This window comes from Corvus hawaiiensis, chromosome 1 (genome assembly GCF_020740725.1).
Source record: "Corvus hawaiiensis isolate bCorHaw1 chromosome 1, bCorHaw1.pri.cur, whole genome shotgun sequence".
In the NCBI taxonomy this organism is placed as follows: domain Eukaryota; kingdom Metazoa; phylum Chordata; class Aves; order Passeriformes; family Corvidae; genus Corvus; species Corvus hawaiiensis.
The window spans coordinates 83517521-83527070 of NC_063213.1; the positions used below are offsets into that span (position 1 = coordinate 83517521).

General features: G+C 41.6%; 1 protein-coding gene across 2 annotated transcripts in view; it reads right to left on the reverse strand.

Moving 5' to 3' along the window:
• MARCHF6 (membrane associated ring-CH-type finger 6) overlaps positions 1-8913 on the reverse strand; it is a 45677-nt gene extending 36764 nt beyond the window's left edge. The window contains exons 1-3 of one of the 2 annotated variants that reach the window (XM_048311979.1): positions 8828-8913; positions 3945-4041; positions 3039-3112 (exon numbers count right to left, since the gene is read on the reverse strand). In XM_048311979.1, the coding sequence (XP_048167936.1) occupies positions 3039-3112; positions 3945-4041; positions 8828-8846 (190 nt within the window). In that variant the 5' untranslated portion in view covers positions 8847-8913. Of the gene's footprint in view, positions 1-3038; positions 3113-3944; positions 4045-8827 lie in introns of both variants that reach the window. The other variant, XM_048311970.1, reaches the window with a different exon arrangement.
• Positions 8914-9550: the final 637 nt, after the last annotated feature.

The following is a 9550-nucleotide window of genomic DNA, read 5'->3' on the forward strand; positions in this document are numbered from 1 at the left end:
TTGTGACCTTGTATGTACCACATACCAGCAGTGAAGCTGCATAGGAAGTGGAGAAGTGAACCCATCCCGATCTCCAGCCAAAGATCAGCCTTGTCTGCTTCCATATTTGTGGTTTTGGCAGTATTTATGTTAATGTTACCTCCTACAGAATGGAAAAGTTTTGACAACTGTATTTTCTTTGGAAATACAGCCTCACCTTCTTTCACGTGTCAGTGATTATGAATGTTTAGTGTAGCATTAATAGAAGCACATCCTTGCACATGACAAAAGAAAGCACATGCGTGGGGAGGAAAAGAATACGGAGTACTTACTCTTTAAAAACTCAGAAAGAAAACTCACAAGTTAAAAATTATGATATTAAAAAAAATCAATTAAATTCATTTGACAATTAAAAGAAGCCAAAAGCTACTTTTTTAAATAGTTGTATTAATTCCTAACTTGAAGAACTGCAGAAAAGGAATTAATTTCAAAACATTAAAAATTTAGCTTTAAAGAGTGCATTTGAAATTGAGTCATTTACCTACATGACTAAACACACTTAGAGAATGATGCTATTACTCAAAAGAAAAATTTGTTCCTTTGTACTCCTGCCAAAATGCAAGTTGAATCTTCTCCTTTTTCCTTCCTTCCAAACAGTAACTTAACTAGCAGTTCAGGTGCTAAAAAAACCCCACAAAATGTTACAGAACTTTGGGAAGAAATGCACTAGAAATAGTTTATGAGTACTCCATACACAAGAAGTTACACTAGCAAGGGAGCATTTTTGATAGAATGACAGCAACAGCCTTAGCAAGCAAACCAAGCTAAACGAGAGAGCAGTTGTTGGTATTACTGCAGTATTACTCTGTTACACTATTAGTGCTTGTCTGCTGAAGCACAGATATTAATTACATGCATGTGTTTATTTGACCACATCCCGTGGTTAATCAACTTATCTCAAAGTGTGTTATACCTGGCATGGTTACAGGCCAGATCCAACTTTGCTTGGGATGACTGGCATATGCACCAGTCCCTTTTTTTTACTGCCTTATCATTCTCTCTCCAGCCCCTGTGACTCCTTCCCAGCTTCCACAAGCAGATCCAGCTTCCAGACTGGACAGCCACAATATCTTCCAAAGGAAGAGGGATAAGTAAGAGAAACTAAGGAAACTATAACTGCATAAGTGTTGGGTGTGAGGGAAACAATGAAACAACACCCAATGGGTAGGGAGGGCAGGAGGAATCTGTGCAGGGTACCTGACGTGCTACCACCAAGTGAAGCCTGCTAGGAAAAAGCACACTGCAATATGGAAAGCCAAGAAGAAAATCTTATCAGCTGAGCCTGCTCAGTCAGGGGAGTGACAAGCGTGTGGTAGAGGATAAGCAGATCTTTACTAGAGGCTGAATGTGGAGGATACACTCTATTGCATGAGGAAGAAAGTGGTTCCTTATTACCAATTTCAAAGCTGCTATGACAAATGGTGACTTGCTGAACCACATTAACTCAACTAAGTTTTCTCCCCTGTCCATAACCTGCAGGTACCTTACAAGCTGTGCTGGCAACAGCACTGTCAGTCAAGAATTAACTTCTGCAGGAACACCTCTGTTGATAAGGGCAGTAACTAAGCTTCCTCTTATCAATAGTAACACGCATATAAAGTGTATTTAGTTTAGGATGTCTCATCCTCTTTTTGCCTAGAGCCCGAGGAAAATTCTATGAACTTTTTTTTTCCCATTCAAAGCTAGAAAGTCTTCTTTCTTAACAACTAATATATCACTGAAATGCCATTTTCTGGTCTTGCACACTAAATTCGGTAGAGGACCTAGTTGCAGAAGGCAATTTTGAAAGTGGCTAATTAACTTGTATCAGACTTAGTTTGCAAAAGCTTCCACACAGAAGCAATATAATGCCTTTATAAAAATGTTTAATAAATAAAACCTGCAAGCATTCCTCACACAGGTCACTGTAGTATTTAAGAATAATAACCGGAAAGCATTGCTGTGTTCAACATAAAATATGCTATTACCCTCCCAAGACAGAGTTAATATCACGCATTTCACTGCTGGTCTAATGTGTTTAATTAATTGTTGGCAGAAATACATCATACTGAGGTTCAACATAGAGGAGGAAGGTGGATTAAGGGTTAACATGAATTAAACCACCTTAGCCTCAGTTTTCTCTACCAAAGTAGAAAACTAGGAGGAAAAAAAACCCAACACACAAAAAAACAGGTGAAAGGGGAGCAGGAATAAATCAGTAAATTTAAAGAGAAAAATGTAGCATAAAGCCCACTTTACCTGCTCAACAGGCAATAAATTGACAACACTAAATAATACTAGCCTGCCACCAAGCCAAAGGACCTCACCTATTCCTACTATAATCAGTTAAAATGTAATTAAGAATCCTCTGGGAACTATATGAAGATACAGTAATTCTTCATCATACGTTGCCTAACCTATTTAGTTGTATGTAACATAAAAGGCAATTTAATACTGGGTAGTCAGCATATCTTGACTGAAATGTAAGTGGAATAATCATAATTACCATCATCTGTCAAGATCACTTGAACTGAAGCTGACAGAAGCCAAGTGTTAGTGTTACAGGTAGATCCTTCAAAGGTAACTGAAAACTGCCTTTCAAATTTAAATTTTGCTGTGGTTCCACTTTACCATTCAGACTTCCAAACACTCAAATTTATCAGTGAAGCTGAAAACATGGCACACACTGTAATGATGGCAACGAATGGGACTGAGGCTGACAGAAAAGGTACAGAATAATACTTTCTTTTACACTTTTATACTTTTTTTTTACTCTTTAATACTTTTTTTATACTTTTATTCGTTTAATACTTTCACTTAAGATTATCAAAGAACCAAATTATCCATTATTTAAGCAATTCACAGTCTGCAATAACATGCATAAAAATTGCAGTTCAAACAAGAATACAGAATTTAAACCACAAGTTTGAATCTATCACACTGAATGAAAAAGTAATCACTTCATAGATACTAAGTGAGAAAAATTCTGAAAAAAAATAGGAGCAGTAAAACATACTTACTTGGTGTGAAAGCAAATCTGTGCTTACATAATTCACAGTATTCTTTTCTGCTGTGTTTAAGCCACTGAACTAAGCTGCAATAAAAAGTGATCACATTAACACACACTATACATCTCTCAGCCCTATCCCTCCACTAAGGAAAACACACCAATTCTCTGCTTTCACTCCTAAATCAGGGTATTTGTACTGTCAAGCAAGACTTAAATAAGCATATTTATTAAGTCCCTTTAGGCCATCAAGTAAGTTTTAAACAGCAGAAAAAGATAAACTGACATACGTCACAGTATCGATAAAGTACATTCTTTGAGTACGTTACTGACCAAAGCAGATATCCTGGCACAGACACCCACCAGTGACACCAGTTCTTATAAATACTTCAAGATATGACATACAGATGCACACAGCTAAGATTTAGAACTGTTGTATTTGTGAAAGAAGGACTATTAAAATACCATCAAAAGGAATGTGTGCTACAGACCAGAACTACAGTTTTTACTTTAGCACTTCCTGATCAAACACACCTCAAAATGACTAAAAAGTACTAGGGCATTTTTATTTTTTTCTGTGAGGCTAGATGTTCATTCTATTCACAACTATAAGTGGGCAGAAAAAGCCCCAACATACTGATTTTTCTGCTTAGTTTTCATAAAGCTGACATACAATCAGAACTGCAGTTCCAAACACAAATAATTATCAGTACTTTCTTTCCATATATAATTACTAAATTGCTCCTGAATTATAATGAATCATCATATAAAAAACATCAAAACCCCTAACACATTTCCACTGCAAATTGGATTTTTTTCACTAGTTAACCCTAAAGACTTGAAGTATTTTTAGAAACACGTTAATATATTTTCATTAGGAAAAAAAAAAAATTAAGAAATCCACAGACACAGAACTCACCATTCCTGATGAATAAATTTAATACTGCCAGTACACACACATGGATGATAGAGGGGTTTCTCAGGAGTTCCTTCCGACCGACAGACTCTGCATATATCTGCTGACAAGGACAAAAAGCTTATTACACTACTGCTTAAAGAACTCGAATTTACAAGACAAATTACACAATTACATTCTAGAAACTTTACCATGTAGCAAAATGAAGCCAGAATAAAATGAAAGAGGATGAAAGACTGATTTCATCTGATGCAAGACAGAGACAGGGAGAGCACCACAAAGAGCAACTTTATCTACCTGATCATGTTACATAAACTCAAAACACGTCTTACAAAATTTTACAGTTTCTAGGAAATACACACAGTAAAACTACAGGAGGATGTGTATTCTACCTGAAGAGTTATCACTAAAACAACATACAAACTGTTAAAGATAATTTTCTTGAAAGTGGAGACTTTGAAATGGAAAAATTCCATTTGAGTTTGGAAAAATTAGAGAGGCTGAATAGAAGATATTTAATAATGTCCAACAATGACTTAAGTAATTTGTTACTCTTGAACCTAACACAGATGTTTCCTTGGTGCTCTTGATGAAAGACAAAAAATCCAAAATAACAGACATAGGTATTTTGCAAGTTTGCTACACAACTTGGACAAAGTCTACAGTCTAGCAAGAAAAGACATTTTCTATTTCTTATTTCATCATTTCAGTAGTATTTCAATAGGTCCCACACCTTCTTTATTCCCTATTTTTGACATTTTCTTACAACTAAAGGTTGCAAGAGGTTTTATGGATAAAGAAGTGAGCATAAGCCTCTCCCTCCAAAGAACAGGTGTCTATTTTAATACCATTCAGCTAGCCAGAGCTCTAAACACACAATCAAATGGAAATAAAAATCAAGTATTTTATCTGTTTATTGATATTGATTGTTTATCATGCAGATGCATGATATCTTGCCTTGACTCCTCCTTTTAAATCTATTAAGGAAATGAACATAAAATATCAATTTTTGTAGAATATGTGAGTTTGAGATTTTCTATTTTGTTAATTATTTCTCTGTCAACCACTATCCAGCAAACCTGCAAGAGCGTAACACTTGTATATCAGAAACCTTTGTCAGAAAAATACGAACTGAAAGCATTGATGCAAGAATACAGCAAATATGCAATTTCAAGACTGAATCGCCTATCTTTGTTCTTGGCCAAAATCTTCAAAAGTTAATGCTCTTCTACAAAACATTCCAAAAGGCACCAAAGACTAATTTTTTTTTCTCTAAAGAAGTCACATTGTGACCATATCCACAGTTTATACAGTGTTATGACAGTTCCTACACATAAAGCAAAAGAATTCAGACGATTCAAAAGGAAAAAAACCCAAACAATTTTCTATCTATGGAAGTGTTGCTTGATTGAATTCATTCATGCAGCACAAAAACCTAGAATTAACAGAAACAGGTATTCAGTATCACATCAGTGATGCTACAAAGAGACATAAAGAGCACTTCCATCACTGCCATACTGAGCAGCAATGATTTGCAGTATTGCTGCAAACATCAGGAGTCTCTGGCTCCTCTGCTGATGAGAATGACCAGAACCACCACTCCTCTTAACAAATGACTCCTCTATCCCAGAGAGCACTTCCAGATGGCTGCACAGGACAGGTCTCTCCAACTGACAGGCAGGCCCTACCCACTCGCTGTGGCATGCCCACCTCCTCCCGCATTCTTTCTAACAGAGCTGTTTCACTACAGCAAGTTGACAACTTTGTAGGTTGGATCAGCCTCACAAAGGGTCAGACAAGCAAAAGACAGCACATGAAACCACTGCTTTAAGGATACCCTGGCACCAATGAAAGCAAGTTAAAAGCACACTGTTCCCTGAAAGATGTCCACTGCTCTCTGAATCTGCTCGTTTAATGGCCTGTTGATTCTCACAGCAAACTATTCACTTATTCTCAAAACTTTTGGGAAAAACCGATTTGCATTGCTGTAAGCAAATGAATTCTTTACTTGAGAAAAGACTGTTAGCTTACTAAAGTAAGTTAAACCTATATTTTACTTTTTCAAAGCTATGAGAATTTCTAGATACTCCCACTTGTTTTATAAATGCAACTAAACATATTATGAGTGTAATTGTTTGGACTCTTAAGCAACTGGTAGCTTCAAACCAATAAAGTCCGCTGAGGGTCAATGTGTAAAGCTATGCACCTTATGACCTACAGCCACGGTCAAAGAGAATTCCACTGTGCAAGAGTCACTATTTTTCTAAGTGCACACACACTTTGCATCCTGTTCTTCAAGCACGTATTTTGGAAAAAATGACCTGGAATAATAAGTTCTTTCCTGTTCCCCTGAGAATGATTCATTGCCTATTAACTCGCCAACTGAATTCAACACTGGAATATCAAAAAGTGAAGATTACATTATTTAGCAACAAACTAATTTAACTAGAAAGAACCAGAATGACCTCTCATCAGCAAAACCTGGTATCTGGTGTTCTCAGGTGCTGCACAGAAGCAACTTTCACATTTGTTCTGAGGTGAAGCAGCTTCCACTTACGTCTGACCATGATCCCAGACTGCCTCTCTTATCTAAGCTCTCACCATGCAGTTCAGTTTTGTAGCTCCACAATACAGTTCAAGCACAAAACCCATCAGAACCAAAATGGCCATCACACTGTTATGAGACAATCATCAGTTCAGAAAGTCCATCTGACACTTTGCAGCAGAAGTTCAAGCAAACAATTATATAGTATTTCCTCTTCCTCAAGGCACTAACACAGTCTTTGGTGCTGCTGCTACTGATGTTCAAAACTTCCTAACCTTGGGAAGCCTCTTCAGCATTCTGGCAAGCTGCATGAAGTTCTAATAGTAGGATCTGAGGTTTGAAACTGTAGAAGAAGTTGTAACATTCTAGTGGTATTTATGGAAAGTGAGGATATAGACTGATTACTTTCATGCTACCATTTGGAGCTTTTGAGGGCAACATTGATAAGGCCACAATATAATATCTAAAGCTGCAGATATATGTGCCTTTGTGTGTGCTTATATATATAAAACCAAAAAAGTCCAAATGTCAAGTGTGGAACTTAACACAAAGGTTTGGTTAAAGAAGACCATGCCTTAATGATGTAATTAACAACCTCCTCTTCTTTGCCTTCCTGGTCTTTTTTCTTCACCTACTTAAGTCAGGTATGATCAAAGTCTACCACTGGTAACAGCCTGTAACAAATTATCAACTATGCTGCTTGAGTTAAATCCACCGAGATGGATTTACCAGCTACTGGAGTGGTGGAAAATCAGGAGGTCATTTCTGAGTATCCACTTCACAGCTTGCAAAAAATCCAGGTTTTCTGGGTAAGCGGAGGACAAGCGATCAAAGTTTCAGTTTGTTGTTGATTTCATCGGTGTGACTGTTGGTCTACAGAGTTGCAGCAAGCACTTTTAAATGTTAGATTTTAAAAACACTAATATTTCGATAAAGCATCAGAGTTCATGGGTATTAAAGATGTCTCCAGCACAACCCAAAGGACACTACTACAAAGGTGCTGTATTACTTCATCCAGTGGTTCATGTTTTTCCAGCTTTTTTTTTTCTTTTTAATCCTCTCAAGCTGGAAAATGAAGTGACACCTGATAAAAAGCTACATTCAAAATGATACCAAAGTATCAAAAGCCAAGACAAAAACTGCCTTCCTTGGAACTGCCTTGCTACTGCAATATGTATTTGCACTCATTGTTTGGGATGACAGACAAAGCTCAAATACTGCAAGAAACACAGCACTACAAACATCCTTTATTTAGTTTGGTTTATGCTACAATATGAAGGTCTGATCTACCAAGGTTTTCCGGTATCTGCTTGAACGACAAAGCAGTCCCTTTCCCTCTCTGGAGACATTCAGAACCCACCTGGACACATTCCCGCGTCACCTGCTCTAGGTCACCCTGCCTTGGCAAGGGGGTTGGAGGAGATGGTCTCCAGAGGCCCCTTCCAACCCTATCAATGCTGTGATTTTGTGGTTATCTAAGCATAACAAAAGTGCTGACAAAACATACCCATGGTTAATCTCAAATAAAGCAATTCCCTTAAAAATGGCAACTACAAGTAAAAAAACCCTCATGACTATGATACCTTCGACAATTTTTTTAATTAGATAAATGACTACGTATTAGTCTATTGTAAAAGAGACAGAAACATGTCAGCTCCCGCCTATTTCAATTTTTCAGACAGACTGTCCAGCACACATAACAAAGTCAGCTTTGCGAAAGAAGCAGCTATTACTATTCAGCCAAAAGCGGAAATTTAAGACTCCCTGTGCTACAGGGCCGGCCGGGTCCGACAAGGTCCGCCGGCCAGGAGGGAGCTCGGGGCAGTGCCCTCCTCGCCGCCTCTCACGCTGCCCCAGCGTACGCACCCCGCCTGCTGCTTTCCGTCCCGGGATCTCATTTCGCCCCCGGGCCCCCACTTCCCCAAGGAAAGCCGCAGCCAGCGGAAGGCTCCGGCCGACCGCGGTACCCAGGTGCCCCAGTACGGCCCACGGCAGCCCCGCTCCGGGTGTTGCCGGCACCGCCCCCCTTTCCCCCCCCGTTCCCCGTGGTTATGTAAGGGGCACCCGCGCGCGCCGCCTCACACACTGCCCCCCTCGGCCCGGCCCGGCCCGGCCCCCGCGGCGCGGCGGGCCCGGCACGGTGCGGGGGGGGGGGGGGGGCGCGGGGCCCGGGCACCTGCAGCCCCGGTACGAGAAGCCCCTCCGGGCGCGAACAGCCCCCCGCCCGCCCAGCGGGCCCAGCGACACCCTCCTCCTCCTCCGCGCCCCTCCCGCCCTCCGAGGCTGCCCCGGCAGAGCCCCCGCTCGGGGACTGGCGGCGGTCACGGGGCGAGCGCAGTACCTTCCTCGGCGGTCTCCATCTTGCCGGGCTGACGCAGCGCCGGCCGGGCGGGTGGTGTGACCGCGGGGGGCGGGGCCGCGCGCCGAGCGGACGGACCGGCCGCGCCGCCGAGCCCGCGGCCATAGAGCGCCGCGCGGGGACAGAGCGCCGCCCGCCCGCCGCGAGCGCCGCCTGCCGGGCACGCGCGCAGGGAGGCCCCGGAGCGGGGGTCCGGCTGGGGCAGGGCGTCCGCTGCTGCGGGACAGCTCTCAGCTACGGAAACACAGAGTCAGCCAGGTTGGAAAAGACCTCCGAGACCATCGAGCCCAACCTATGAACGAACAACGCCATGTCAACTAGACCATGGCACTAAGTGCCACATCCAGCTTTTCCTTAAACACCTCCAGGAAAGGTGACACCACCACCTCCCTGGGCAGCCCATTCCAATGCTCAATCACCCTTTCTGTGAAGAAATTCCTCATAATGTCCAATCTGAACCTTCCCTGCCGCATCTTGAGACTATGTTCTCTCTCCTATCACTGGTTGCCTGGGAAGAAGTTGCCGACTCCCAGCTGGCTGCAGCCTCCTTTCGGGTGGTTGCAGAGAGTGATGATGTCCCCCTGAGCCTCCTTTTCTCCAGGCTAAACGACCCCGGCTGCCTCAGCCACTCCTCAGAGGACTTGTGCTCCAGACCCTTCACCGGCTTTGCTGTTTTTCTCTGGACACTCTCCAGGACCTCAATAT